The sequence below is a fragment of the Muntiacus reevesi genome, chromosome 4 (genome assembly GCF_963930625.1).
Source record: "Muntiacus reevesi chromosome 4, mMunRee1.1, whole genome shotgun sequence".
NCBI classification, from domain to species: Eukaryota; Metazoa; Chordata; class Mammalia; order Artiodactyla; family Cervidae; genus Muntiacus; species Muntiacus reevesi.
In genome coordinates, this window is record NC_089252.1 from 35295448 (window position 1) to 35311180 (window position 15733).

At 33.9% G+C, this 15733-nt stretch overlaps 1 protein-coding gene across 1 annotated transcript in view; it reads left to right on the forward strand.

The window, feature by feature from the left end:
- The window catches only part of SMCHD1 (structural maintenance of chromosomes flexible hinge domain containing 1), a 123420-nt gene that overhangs the window by 81669 nt on the left and 26018 nt on the right, over window positions 1–15733 (forward strand). The window contains exons 34-42 of the mRNA XM_065932515.1: window positions 818–882; window positions 4274–4361; window positions 4991–5122; window positions 6025–6174; window positions 10157–10283; window positions 10448–10567; window positions 11481–11566; window positions 12158–12280; window positions 13821–14011. Coding sequence (XP_065788587.1) covers window positions 818–882; window positions 4274–4361; window positions 4991–5122; window positions 6025–6174; window positions 10157–10283; window positions 10448–10567; window positions 11481–11566; window positions 12158–12280; window positions 13821–14011 — 1082 coding nt within the window. The remainder of the gene's footprint in view (window positions 1–817; window positions 883–4273; window positions 4362–4990; window positions 5123–6024; window positions 6175–10156; window positions 10284–10447; window positions 10568–11480; window positions 11567–12157; window positions 12281–13820; window positions 14012–15733) is intronic.

The window sequence follows — 15733 nt, forward strand, 5'->3', positions numbered from 1 at the left end:
AAACTTTTAAAAGCTTTAATTTAAAAAAAAAACACAATAATACAGAAAGTGAGAGAAAGAAATACGATTGATAGAGTACAGAGTAGTGGAGTAGACAGACAGTTTGGGAGTCTAAAGCTGCACAATCCAATAGAAATGCAGTACTAGTCACATGTGATACTTAAATTCTGCTAGCCACATTGAAAAGAAATTAATTTAATATAGTTTTAAACTAATATATTAAAAAGTGACCATTTCACCATGTACTCAGTATTTTAAAATTTAATAATGGTGTTTTACATGCTCATATCTTTCCAAGTCTTTGAAATTTGCTATGTATGCTTACATCTCCTCAATCTGAACCAGTCACATTTCAGGTGCTCAGTAGTCATTATGGGCTACCATACAAGATAGTGCCAAACTAAAATAAATCTCAAATTGGAAAATAAACCAAACTATATCAGGGGTCCTGATTTAATAATGCCTTTTAGGATTTATGGTTCAGTTTAATCATCTGTTTAGGAAACTAGCTTCCTTAATTTATACCATGAGTCCCACCAAGCTGCTATTACCTAAAATTATGTCACCACCATTAAGATCTGTTATATGTCCTTTAATAATTAATGGTATATCTTTTCATTATGACTAATCTCACTTTTGTGTCACACACGCATGATAAAGATATGTATATATGTATACATGTGTTTGTGTGTATTTATCAATGCACATGTGATCTGGATTCACACTTGGTAAAGGTAAAGTAAGTTTCTATCCTAAATATATTATGCTAAATGTTTGTGATTTCTCTCCTCTTCTCCTTTGCCACTTTTCCTTCTAGGTAGAAATATTTAGTTGTAATAAAATAAAGGATAATGACAAAGAAGATGGCTGCTTCTACTTCAGGTATTTCTCAAATCATTTCATATTTTAATGCATATTTTGTTACAGAGTTAATTAGTGTTGGCAACATGTGCCTGTTTAGCTAAGGAGAAATATTTTATGATCAAATAGAAAATGTTTTTTAAAAAAATTTTTGGTCAGGAAATTTTTTGAGAAAATATTTTGTCTACAAAGTTTGCAAAATGATTTGGGGAAAGATTGTTGTAATAGATATATTTGCTTTCAGAACTATCAAAAACTTCAGAAGAATTGTATTGTCAGAGCATTTATAATATTATGTAGGAGATTTCTATAATTCTAAACTTAAGATCTTACAAAATAAACTGAACTAGTTTTTTTTAATTTAACTGTGTGACTTTAAGTGTTGCTTCTGTACTTTGAAATCTGTAAATGGTTTTGGATACATGGTGTCTAAGGTTTCATTTATTAGAAATGTCTTTTTGACTTTTGAACTAATAAATTGCTTGATTTCATTAAATGTATTAGTTTATTAAGCCAAATAGAAAACAAAAGGTACAATTACAAATTGTTGTTAACAATAATACCAGCATTCACAATTACCTGTGTGTTTAACTTTGTTGAGATCCCTATTTTTCCACATGGCTTCAAGTTACTATCTATTATTATTTTGTTTTACCTTGTAGGACTCCCTTGACCATTTCTTCTTGGCCAAGTGTAGTGGTAATGAACTCTCTTAGCTTTTGTTCGTATGAAAATGTTGTCATGCTGCATGGCATGCAGGATCTTAGTTCCACAACCTGGGATCAAACCCTGTCCCCCGACCCCCACCCCAGTCTCCTGCCTCCCTGCAGGGGAATCGCTGAGTCCTAACCACTGGACAGCAGGGGATTCCTCTCTGAGAATGTTTTAAGTTCTCCCTCACTTTTGAGGGACAGTTTTGCTGAAAGTAACATTCTTTTTTTTCTTTTTTTTTTCTGTGCAAACTCTTTGTTTAAATTTTATATTTAGGCAAAACAAAAACATTTGGAATTTTTTCTTGGAGTATATGCAACTCTAAGAAAAAATTTTTCATTCAGTAGATGTATAATCTCTTCACCTGCCGCTCGGAGGCCCGGGTAGGGGCCAGGGACCGGGCGGAGGCGAAGCCCGGGCGGCCTGGGGCAGGCCGCGCGCACATGGGCCCGGCCGGGCGAGGCGCCCAGAGACGCTGCGCCCACTGACCCGGCGCGGCCTGCCGGCGCCCGAGGACCGGCTCCGGCCGCGGGCCGCGAACCAACCTCTACCTTGTTAAAGCTTATTTCTGTGTCTTCACCCATCCCAATCCAAGTGTTTTGACCTCTAGAGAAAGAAGACTAGTTAATTAAGGGAGTTGAGCTTGGTTTTAAAAACAAGTCTTCAGGAGGAAAATAATAGCAGAAAGGGAAGCCCACAAAGTGCAGTCTCGCGGACAATCACTCTGGAGACGGTCTCGCTGGCCTCTGCGAGCCTAGAGGCAAACCGCGCTCTGGTGGCTCCAGAATGGCGGTGGCGGCGGCTGTGAAAGTAACATTCTTAGTTGACAGTTTCTTTTTAACACTTTGAGAACATTGGCCTACTGCCTTCTGACTTCCAAACTTACTGATAAGAAATTCATTACCTTGTTGAGGATGCCTTGTATATAATGATTTGCTTTCCTCTTGCTGCTGCTAATATTCTTTTTCTTTGTCCTATGAAAGTTTGTGTTAGTGTGTCTTGGCCCTGAGTTTTACCTTACATGGAATTCCTTGAGCATCTGGGATTATGTTTATGAGCATCTGACATTATATTAATGTCTTTCATCCAACTAGGGAAATTAACAGCCGTTTTTCAAAAATTGTCCCTGCCACCCTTTTCCCTTTTTTCTTCTTGAATTCCCACAATGTGTATGTTGGTCCACTTAATGCATCTCAGGTCCCTTACACTCTGTTCACTTTCCTTCTATCTTTTTTCTTTCTGTTCCTCAGACTGTATAATTTCCACTGTCTTATCTACAAGTTCATTAATTCTTCTACATATTTGAATCTCCCTTTGAATACCTGTAGTGAAATTTTCACTTCAGTTATTGTACATTTCAGCTGCAGAACTTGCTTTTGGTTTCTTATTAAGTTTTCTCTTTAATTGATATTTTGGTCTTCACCTTACATTACTTTCTTGACTTTTTCACATCTTCTTTTAATACTTTGAGCCTCTTTAAAATGAAGTCCTTGTCTAGTATGTCAGCCTCCTGATGTTTTTCAGGGACAGTTTTGATTTACTTATTTTCCCCATACTTTACTGTTTGTTTGCCTTCTGGGGTTTTTGTTATTGAAAATTACACATTTGAATCTAATGTAATCACACTGGAATTGAGTCCTTTCTGTGTGCACTTATCAAGGCAATGTAAGATTACTATATAATAAAATATATTACTAGATTTTATTACTAAAATCTAACTATTTTGAGTTTTGTTATCTTATTACAGACAAGTAACAAAAATGAAGTTTTAGGTATTTACACACTCATCTCTGTGAATAATGATAGGCTTATTGCTTTCTAATCCTTGGTTGTTTTATTTCTTTTCCTTGCTGTACTTTACTGGCTAGGACTTAAGAGTAAAATGTTGAATGGATACAATGAAAGTGATTATTCTAAAATCTTTCCCAGTCCAAAAGGGACATTCAGCATTTCACTCATAAGTATGATGTTTGCTTTAGGGTCTTTATTTTGGGTAGGTATCATTATCAGGCTGTTCATTTGTAATCATTACTAAAAGAACTTCTATTTATCATGAATGACATTAGATTTCATCATCTGTTGAGGCAGTAGGTGTTACTTTCCCTTTATATACGTATTTATGGATAGATACAGGTATATAGTTGTTTCACTCCTAAATTTTATTTATTTATTTGACTGCTCCATCATTTATATATTCGTTGTGTTTGTGGTCTAGCAAGTCTACCTCTTACTAAGTTCCTTATTGGTAATTTAGTTACAATAAATATCTTTTATACATATATAGTTACAGTTACTTATTTAGAACATATAAATGGAAAACAAAGCAACATAAGGTCACTTGGATAGTTTATAAACTTGAAATATAAAACTGAGATGGAAATTTGTGTGGAAATGAAACTAAATTCATTTGATATGTAATTCAGCATTTATTGTGTTTACTACTTTATCAACTTTATATTCAATGTTTGCCACATCCAGAGTTTTTGTTCTAGATGTTTTGTGATAGAATGTCTAGGTAAGAGGAACTGATGGTAAGCTTGATGTTGCAGGAAGTATTTGATGAATGAAGTTGAATGTAGTAAAGTAACTCTCTTTTTACTCATTTACTTTTCATGGAAAGAAAAGAAATGTTAATGCTTTGAATTTCTTTCCCTTTTATTTAAAAGTTACCAGTGACTTTATCTCTTTCTTCTTAACTTAGGGATAAAGCAATTCCTAACAAGGTGGGGACATACTGTATCCAGTTTGCTTTTACGATGGATAAAACAAATATTCTTAACAGTGAGCAGGTTTGTTTATTCTTTTTATGCATGGCAGTTAGCTTTAGTTAGCTTCACGTTTTCTTACTTGGTTGAGGAGTGAAGTGTTTGAAGTGTTTTGTTTAAAAGTGGTTTGATTATTGGATGAAAGGTATAAATAATGCCATCTTCAGGAATTTTAGAATAATATATACTTAAATTATGTTGATTAAACTTGACCTGATACGGAAGTTACTTTTTTATCCTTGTTTATATGGAGGACTTGATTAGTAAACATTTTAATCTTTATCATGGTCAGGGTTGCTCTTCTCAGTTGTATGTGAAAATGTTTCAATTAATAACATTTCAGGATTCTAGATAATGAAGTTTTAAGGTAGTTTTAACATACATCATCTCCATTCATTATTGTTAGTGCACTAAATTTTTTTAACAACTACATGTATTGTTAAGTGTTTCTAAATTTGTTTTTAAATGGTTAACATTCAAAAATTAATGTTACGCCTTTTATTTTCAGTTTTTAAAAGTTGATTGGTTTTAAGAATTTAATGGAAATATATTTTGGAAGGTAGTATTTCACTTTATTTAGGATATGCTCTGTTTCTTCATCTTTAAATACTAAACCATTAATGTGTTGTTAATTAGAATGCTCCTTTTGTTAGATTATAGTGGATGTTCTACCTAATCAACCTGTGAAGTTAGTTCCTGAAGTTCAGCCAGCTACACCAGCTGTTTCAAATGTTCGCTCAGTTGCCAGTAGGACCCTGGTCAAAGATTTGTATCTTCATATCACGGTAATGTTTATTTACTTCCAAATTACCAAGGGTAACAAAAATTATTCTTAGTTTCAAGGTGCAAGACAGTTACTATAGAATCCTATCTGAATTATTCTGTTTAAGTTTATAGGAAAAATTTATGCAAGTTAATGAAATGCTTATCAGTATCTTTATACTTAAATACAAATAGAGAGTGAATTCAATAATACATAAAATAAATCCAGATATACTAAGTAGAAGTGATTAAAAAATGAAGAAATCTGCCCACCTTTACTAATGTTTATCTTTAATCCACTATTTCATGTAAGTATTATGAATGTGTTAACTAAGTCAATTCTTCAGTGTCCATTTCATTGAGGGGCAGGAAGTAATTAAGTATGTATTTTGAAGAGGTTTGCCATCATGACTGATCATAATGAGCTCCTTAAAGCTTTCTGGTTACCCAGAGGGTAAGCAAAAATAGGACTGCTAAGAATATTAACAAAAACATGTAAAACACACTAGTGGGACTTCATTTTTTGAAAAATTTGGCTAATAGAGTTGTTAACACCTTCAGTGTGTTTTTCTGTTTTAGACCATGAAACTTAAGTGGTTCTTAAACTGGTTTTCCCTTGATCTTAAATAGATGCTGAAGGTACATAACACTTTTTAAAATGTGAGTCCTTTTAATAAAGTTGGGAATCATTGTACTAGGTGGAAACTTTTGGTTCTTTTATGGTTTCTGGGATTATTTCCTGCCTGTAGAGCTCTAACTCTGAGATTTGAATTCTGTGTTTGGAGTAAGAAGGATCAGGGTGATTTAATATTTGGAACTTTAGAAATAGGTCATATTTCTGATTTTCCCATGTCCATCTCTGTGTTTGATCTTTTTTCCACTTCTTTTAACTAGTTTTCTGAAACTTTCCATTGTTTACTTTAAGGATGACTACAACAATCATACTGGAGTTGATTTGGTTGGCACTGTAATGGCTACCATTAAAGGTTCTAATGAGGAAGATGACATACCTCTCTTTAATGGGAAAATTAGAACACTTGAATTTCCCTTTGTGAAAGGTTCAGCTGAAATCACGGTAATATTTTTGTCCTCTAGTAGATAAGGTTTTGGTTTTTAATAGTTTAAACCACAATATTATTATACTTGTTCTTTTGTTTGTATAGCTATGATGATATTCTAATTATAGCATTAAATTGGAAAATCAGCTATTTTGATTTTTGTTCTGAGCTATTATACATTGAACCCATTATCACTGTTACTGTTAGAAAGAAAGACCATATTTTTCTTTTCCCCTGTGCATGACTGTTTTCTGTGACTGGATTGTTTTAACTTCAGTGACAGTATAATCTTGTTTCATTGAAAAGCCAGCATCCTTGTGGATAGAAATAGAATCAAACATAGCCCAGGTAAAATGTACACATATCTAGAAAAGTTTAGTAAAACCAGCTTATCTTTCTCATTCTTTTTTTTTTCCAAAATGGAAATAGCTTTACTTATATAAAGCATACCCAGTGAGAGAACATCAAAAAATAATCACTGTACTATCACCATTCCAAGATACTGATGATTAGCAATTCAGTGTATAACCTTCCACACTTTTCTGTATATAAACTATCACTGCATGGATGTCCTGTGAATGTGATTTATGTAGATGTGGAGGAGGGTGTAAAGTTTCATTAATACAATAGAACTCTACTTTAGTGAAATCTTTTCTCATTTCGTACATCCTTGCTGTATATCTGTCAGTTCAGTTCAGTTGCTCACTTGTGTCTGACTGTTTGTGACCCTATGGACTGCAACATGCCAACCTTCTCTGTCCTTCACCAACTCCCGGAGCTTTCTCAAACTTATGTTCATCGAGTTGGTGGTGCCATCCAATCCTCTGTCATCCCCTTCTCCTCCTGTCTTCAGTCTTTCCCAGCATCAGGGTCTTTTACAGTGAGTCAGTTCTTCACATTAGGTGACCAAAGTCTTGGAGCTTTAGCATCAGTCTTTCCAGTGACTATTAAGGACTGATTTCCTTTACACTTGACTGGTTTAATCTCCTTGCAGTCCAAGGAGACTCTCAAAGAGTCTTGTCCAGTACTACAATTTAAAAGCATCAATTCTTCGGCGCTCAGCTTTCTTTATGGTTCAACTCTGACATCCATACACATATCTGTATCTCATGAATAAATCGACGTTGTGTTGATGGTTATAATTTATTTGATCAATCCTAAAGCGAAAATTTAGTTTCTTTCCAAAGTTTTATCAGCAGTGCTTCCATCAGAAGTTTTATCAGCAGTGCTTCCATCAGCTTTCTTCACATTGGTTTAACAATATCGGGCTTACAGTTGGGGAATCTGCCATCTTGTACCTGGTCTACAGTTCTACTTGTTGGTTGGGGAATCTGCCATCTTGTACCTGGTCTACAGTTCGACTTGTTGGTTGGTCTGGCAAAGATTGACCACTATAGCATTTCCATTTTAATTAGTTTTCAACACTTTAAAAATTCCTGAATTTTCAGACAGAGATCTTTTTCTGTAATGCTGTAATGGTCTTTGCCAGACCAATGAACAAGCTGAACATCTCCAGATTCCTGGTTTATTTGGAGAATTTGAAAGACTTGGCAGTACTGGGCCAAGACTCTCTTCAGGTAGTAGGATTTTCCAGTCAACTGCATCCATGCTGCTGCTTTTCATTCCTTGACATTGAGGGCAAGTGTCAGTTGCTACTTATATTTACACTTGTTCTTTTATTTTTATTATGGTTGAGGGTAAAGTGAAATTTTCTTATACTCTTAGCAAAGATTAGGTAATGAAACCACAAGTTGAAAAAGAGAGAAGGGCGGGGAAGACATTTTGAACATGCAGAGTCGGTTTGTATTGGAAGAACACAGGTGCCCACTCCCTGTATCCAGGTTACCTCTGTCCTCTTTCCTTGGCCACAGTTGCAGGCGTTTGTTTACCCTGCTGTACACATTTCTGAGGTTGAGACAGTGACATAAACTATTCTCCCACAGCTACATGTTCTGTCAGATTCGTGTCATGCTTGTGAATTTCCACTAGAGGTTCCTAGTATCACGTTGAAGAAGCGGAAATCTCTCAGGTCCTACTTGGCTCCTGACCATGTATTAATTTGATAGGTCTGGGGCAGGGCTGTGAAATCTGATCTGATCTGTGCAGGTGATTCTTGTCATTAGGGACATTTAGGAGACACTGGGTCTAGAACACAGTCATTGATAAATGTTCCCGTTTGCTAGAAAAGAATGTGTACTGCTTTCTTTTAAGCTTTAATCTATATTTATTCATGTTTGTTAATTGTTACTCAAATTCTTTATCATTTGCCTTCTTTATCTAAATTTTACTTTGCTGTGTATTTGTCCATTGCTTGCTTTTCAAGTTGCCATTTGTATATGAATCCAGTTTTGGACTCTTCAGTTCTCTTCAGTTCTGTTTTTCCGTGGATTTCGGTAAACTGAACTCATAGATTACAAACTGTAGAACTTGGAGATAGGAAAGGCCTCCTTAAATAAGACATCAAGGATAAGATTTTATATTTAAATATGTAAATAGAGGATTAATAATATTTTGGTATAATTGTATATTAATACAGTATATTGAGCATACTTTAAAACATTCTGAAGAACTTCCTGCAAATCAATAAGAAAAAAAGACAATCTGGTAGAAAAATAAATGATAAAGAATATAAACAGGAGTAGAAGAGAAGGTATAAATAACTAATAAACAGGAAGCATGACCTCAGTAGTAATCTGGGAAATGCTAGTTAAAACAGTAATAATTGGTTGTTTTTAATACATTTTTTAGAAAAAGAAAAAAAAGCTTGATTGATAATAAATGTTAGCCAAACATCAGGGGAACTGGATATTACACACTAATGATGAGAGGATAAATTGATGTAGACATTTTCAAGAGAAATTTGATACTACCTATTAAAATAAACTTTTAACAAGTCATTATATTTCTCTGGATAGTCTAGAGAACATACCAAGAGGAATATAAAGATTCTTTCTTTGCTGTATTATAAGTACTACCTAATATTTTTTACTAAAATGTTCATCACCCAGTGAAAGAATATTGTAGTATATTATATCTATACTATGCATAAATGTAAAAAATTGGTAACTAAACATTTACTTAAATTGATTGACAGATCAAAATTAGTGCTGAAAGCAAATTGCTACAGTAAAGTTTGTTATATTCTAAGTGTAAACAGTTTTATTTTTGTGTTTATATTCATATAAGTACATTGAAAACAGCTTTCAGAAACCAAGTGGGATTGGGCATTGGTTTAATGATAGACTTATTTTATTATTTCATGGATTGTTCTATGGTGTTCTGTTGATTTAGATTTTTAAAAATTTTATTTCTCTGAACTTGATTACTATGGTCTAAAAAATGAAACAGCTAGTACCCACTGTTTCCTTGTAAGATTGAAAAGATTATTTAGGATATAGATATTTGTATTGCATTATTTACTAGCTATATGCTATAAAATATATCAGAAGTTTTTTTGTGTGTGCATTAATGAATAAAAATACATAAAAAAGCCCAAATCTTTAGAGCTTTTTAGGACCTCTTGTTTGGTCACCTGGGACTGGTGGGTCTGCTTCCATGGTAACAGCTGTAACTTAAACTCAGCACTGGGCTTTGTGTACTTCTTTGTGATTATTTTTATAACTTTCCCACCATCAGTTGTTTCACACTGCTTCAAATTAAAGATAGAAATCAAGCCATTTCTGGTCAAGATATAAGAAGCCATTGATATTTCTGGTTTGGAAGATACTTTTTCTCGTAGTTTTCTATTGTATATAATTTTTGCATAAGTTATTTATTGATAAGATAATTTGGCTTTCAAACCAACACCAAAGAGTTTTATGTCTTGGATGGTGCTGCTGATGTTTGAGGGAATGCTTAGTGAATCTCACAGGTCAGTCAGTTTTACCTTTCAAATTTACCACTTACTTGAAAATAGAGCACAATGAGATATATAAATTTGTATATTTACAGATATCTTTTCAAAACTTGTTTTTACTTACTGCTCTTTTCTTTATACAGAGTCTAGTGCTAGCAGAAAACAGTCCTGGAAGGGATAGTACTGAATATTTTATTGTGTTTGAGCCTCGGCTGCCAGCTTTATCAAGAACGTTAGAATCATATATCCTGCCATTTATGTTTTACAATGGTAAGTTTCTAGGAAACTAGAAGATAAACTCTTGAGTTTATGGTACTTTGAATAACTGTTTTGCTTTCCATTAAATGGTGCTTACTGGTTATCTAATCTTGTGATGACATTTTGGAAAAGTCACAATTTAAAAAGTGAAATGTTACCTGAATGTTTTTTCTTAGATGTTAAGAAGCAGCAACAAATGGCAGCACTTACAAAAGAAAAGGACCAATTATCCAAGTCTATTACAGTGTACAGAACTTTATTTGATACCAGCAAGCAGCTTCTTGATGAGATGAAGTGTAAGTCGTTTTGTGTTCAGAAGTGATAGAAAATGGTGCTTTGGGTGGTGGTGAGACGGAAGGTTGAGTCCATGGGACACAAACCATTGTCTGCCTCCCTGGACTTATAATAGAAGTAAACCGCAGGACACGGCAGAAGGATAGAAGTAGTGGTTTATATTACTCATCATTCAATCTTATGGTGAAGCATTCTTGTCTTTACATAAAAATATTTCTTGTTTACCTACAAAATTTTGCAATTTTTATTAGGAATCTGAATCTATATAAATGTAAGGGTTTTGACATAATAATAATGTTTATATCTAGCTTTAGCATTTGGCAAAAGATACTAGATGACAATATCACTGAAAAAGTAATGTGTAATTTAAGTTTGTTTGACTGTGTGTAGTTTAATTTACAAACATCTGCAGCAGAGAAATAACTAATTTGTTTTTTAATAAATAAATGGCATATTTGCTACAGTTTTTAATAATGTCTGTACTGTTAGTGATGCACTATCATTGCTTTCCATTTGTCAAATTTTTTCACATATCAGGGATATTTAGAGGGTAATATGAACTAAGTAATGAAATAATACATAATTTGTAGTACTAAAAATTGTTCTTTAAAAAGTCTTATTTTCTTAGAATAACCTTATGTAATTATGTATATATTACATATATTCTTGTGGATTAGAATTAAATAACTTATCCAAGATTACTTGTAGTTTGCAGTTTGTAATACCTCCAGTTGCATTCATTTTGTGTTTTCTTTTTGTATATTAGATGTGAACGTTAATTTTAGATTTTTAGTTTATTTAAGATTTCTATAATTATCGTTTTTCATTTTAGCATCAATCATTAAAAGGAAAAAAGGGATTGAAAACATTTTTCAAAAACTATCACAAATTGATAATTTTTGTTTTTAATTTTAGGCCAAGTTGAAGAAGCAAAATTAAAAGAGGCCCAGTTGCGAAACGAACTGAAAAACCACAATATTGACATTTCTACAACACAGCAGGTACAGTTTCCAAGTATATGTGAAAAGTTTTTTTTTTTTTTAATTCTAGCCTATAATTTGTTTTTAATCATTCATATTTTATTAGGAATGTTGACACTATTGTTTTGGGGTCCTAAGCCATATGGGGATTATAATCCAGTCACTTACTGGACATTGAAATAGACTAACAATAATGGAGTGCTCTTTTCAAAGAAATTGCAGTTTGTGTTTCTGATCTAATGATACTAGTAAGTTATATTAATAATACTCCAAGTTGAGAACTTGCACTGAAGTGGCCTAAGTAATAATCGGTGGCAAAGGAAATGAGAGAAAGTGACAAAAGACAATAGATTTTTTAGAGCTTATATTCTTTATAACTCGTAAGTCTTATTATAGGTTTTATTATATAATTCTTAACTAAGAAAAAAAGAGTCAGTAAGGTTGATGCTTTACATTTCTATGATCATATTCTCAAAAGAAAAGAGTGGCTAGGTGGTAACTTCTGTGTAATTGAGTTGTCCAAATTGTTGGTTTTTCTCTGCTATTTTCTCTACCTTGTACAAGAGTCATTGTAATCGGCCTTGCAGTTAATTATTCTTTATAAAATTACAGATGCCACACATTGAAGCACTTTTGAAAAGAAAGCTATCAGAACAGGAAGAACTAAAGAAAAAACCCAGAAGATCATGTACTCTTCCAAATTATACTAAAGGCAGTGGAGATGTTTTGGGAAAGGTTTGTGTTTCAGCCTTTTACGGGGCAGTACATTTTATTGTCTTGTTTTCTGTAGGTTTTGTGTGATACTGGGTTGTGGAGCCATGACGATATCAGTGGTTGGGGATCCCAGGCGGGCTGGAGTAAAATTTCATCACACTGCTGAGATGGTGTGCAGTTAAAACCTATGAACTGTTTACTTTGTAAATTTTCATTTATTGTTTTCAGACTGCTATTGATTGGATAACTGAAATTGGGGAAAGAGAAACTGCAGATAAGGGGGAATTGCTCTACAGGGTGGACACTGTGATGTTTTTAACAGTGACACAACATTCTCATTGTTAGGGCAGGTGTTTGCTATCGGATCAGGTAAGAATAAAGGGTAAATGTAACCATACCAGTGTAATAAATGACTTTTCAAATCAGCCACAAAAATTCAGCTTTTGAGCAAGGCTTTGTGCAATGTTGGACTTTGAGGAAGAAAACTTTGAACAAACTTGTGACTAAAATCCAGTGGTTCCTCTGCATCCGCAGGTTCTAATTCCTTGAATTCAGTCAACTGCAGAGGAAAAATATTTGCGGGGGAAAATTCTAGAAAGTTCCAGAAAGTAAAACTTGAGTTTGGCACATGCACATGCAGGCAATTATTTACATAGCATTCACATTGTATTAGGTATTATAAGTAATCTAGAAATGGTTTAAAATATATTTAATGTTATATGCAAATCCTGTGACATTTTATATAAATGATTTAAGTATCCACAGATTTTAGTATCTGAGGGGATTCCTGGAACCAGTTCCCTGTGGATACAGATGGATGGTTGTACAGTTGACCCTTCAGTAGCAAAGGTCTGAACTGTGAAGGTCCACTTACACACAGACTTTTTTTTTTTTTTAAAACTAAATACCGACTACAGTACTGCCTAATGGTTAAATCCTTGGATGTAAAACTAGGTATGGATGACCAACTGTGAAGTTACATACAGATTTCCAGTTGATGAAAGGGTCGGTGGCCCTAACCTCCATACCCTCCATACATAATCTCCTTACAGTTGTTCGGTGGTCAGCTGTTTTTGTAGATAGGGAAGTGACTGTTAATTCTGAGCCCTACAGAGTTTATAAAAACAGAAGAAATGATTCTTATTTATAATATTTAGATTTGTTTTCTAAAAAATCATCGGCATAAATGATCTACTTAGAAGGGTATAGCTATATTTAGGTTTAAGTGTGTTTTATGCTTTTAACAATTGACACACCCAGTAGTAGAGATATGAATGTGAAAAAAAGGTACATCACCTAACTGATAATATGCCAAATATTTTTATTTGGTTATTGGCAAAATTTACTGTAGTTTAATCTGTGAAATAGTTTTTTGAAATTAAATAGCATAAGAGACCATTTAAAATATTTAAGCCAGTAAGTTTTTACAGTTTGAGAATTTTTTGCTAATTCATATGAATGTTTCCCAAAAAAAAAGTGTTTTTGCTGTTTAGATGTTGACTTTTAGAATATTTAATATATTTAGAAGTTTCTTAAGTTGATTTTTTAAAACGGCTTCTAGATTGCACACCTGGCGCAGATTGAAGATGATAGAGCTGCCATGGTCATCTCCTGGCACCTGGCAAGTGACATGGACTGTGTGGTCACCCTGACCACTGATGCTGCACGTCGGATTTATGATGAAACCCAAGGTCGTCAGCAGGTGTTGCCCCTTGATTCTATTTATAAGAAGACTCTTCCAGATTGGAAAAGGTTAGAAAAAAATGAAAGTGATGATTTAAAAAAAAAAAAATACCTGTTCTATTTTTTATTAAATCATAGAATTTTAAAATTTCTCTGAAAAAAAAAATTAAAAATAAATAAATAAATAAAATTTCTCTGAAAGGTGCCTAAAATAGAGAAGTGACTCAGATTATCTACATTAATTTTTGTCTTCCTCACAAATATTATCTTCATTAAGATCAGTGTTGCAGTGTATTTGATCACATAGGCTTGCCAGGTTTAATTTGCCAGTTAAATGTTATTTGTTTATATGACAGATACACATACAAACATACACGAAAGGGAAGGATGGTGAGATGTCATTATCATTAACAGACTATTGAACTCCTTTATTTGGAGTAAGAGTATAGATCAATGTCTTTTGTCCTGTTGTAAGTCCTATAAAACAGCCATCATCTGTATAAAGGCCTCTATTGGAACTGCCATTAGCAAAACTGAAATGTAAGAGATCATCTAGTTAGGATGTTACATCTGTGTTTATATATAAATCTGTTTTCTCTAATTGTTTTCCCATTTACTTTTCAAAATAAGTTTTTCAGCATAACCATGCAAACCAGTTAGCCATTTAAGTATTTTATGTGTACTCTAGTTTTGACTATTTTTAACAAGTTGCCTTAAAAGACTCAAACAAAATGGTGATAGCAAAGCAAAAAAGAAATTAAAATATGTAACAGAATATTGACCAAAAATTTTCTCAGATTCCTAAACAAAGTTTTGCAAGGCCTACAGTTGGGTAGAAATGGGACTTGAAGGAGAATGGAAACTAAATTAAGAGCTTCAGTCAGTTCAGTTCAGTTCAGTCGCTCAGTTGTGTCCGACTCTTTGCAACCCCATGAATCGCAGCACGCCAGGCCTCCTGTCCATCACCAGCTCCCAGAGTTTACTCAAACTCATGTCCATTGAGTCAGTGATGCCATCCAGTCATCTCATCCTCTGTCATCCCCTTCTCCTCCTGCCCCCAATCCCTCTCAGCATCAGAGTCTTTTCCAATGAGTCAATTCTTCGCATGAGGTAGCCAAAGTATTGGAGTTTCAGCTTCAACATCAGTCCTTCCAATGAACACCCAGGACTGATCTCCTTTAGGATGAACTGGTTGGATCTCCTTGCAGTCCAAGGGACTCTCAAGAGTTTTCTCCAACACCACAGTTCAAAAGCATCAATTTTTCGGCGCTCAGCTTTCTTTACAGTCCAACTCTCACATCCATACCTGACCACTAGAAAAACCATGAGCCTTGACTAGATGGACCTTTGTTGACAAAGTAATATCTCTGCTTTTTAATATACTATCTAGGTTGGTCATAACTTTCCTTCCAAAGAGTAAGCATCTTTTAATTTCATGGCTACACTCACTATCTGCAGTGATTTTGGAGCCCCAAAAAATAAAGTCTGACACTGTTTCCACTGTTTCCCCATCTATTTCCTGCGAAGTGAACATTAAGAGCTTACTGTGTCATTAAACTGACATTTTATTTCACTTTGTAATCTAAACATGAATCAAGGAAACAGCTGGAATTTGAACTCAAATCTGTCTGCTTCTAAAATCTCCCACTCTGCTCCCAGTCAGTACCCATTTTAAATAACATGGGATGTCCTACCTAATCATAGTGACTGTGTTGAAAAGAATAATAATTTTTCTGAAAGTAATTTTCCCTTCAGGAGGTCTTCTATTTTTTTTTTCCATTATCCCTGAGG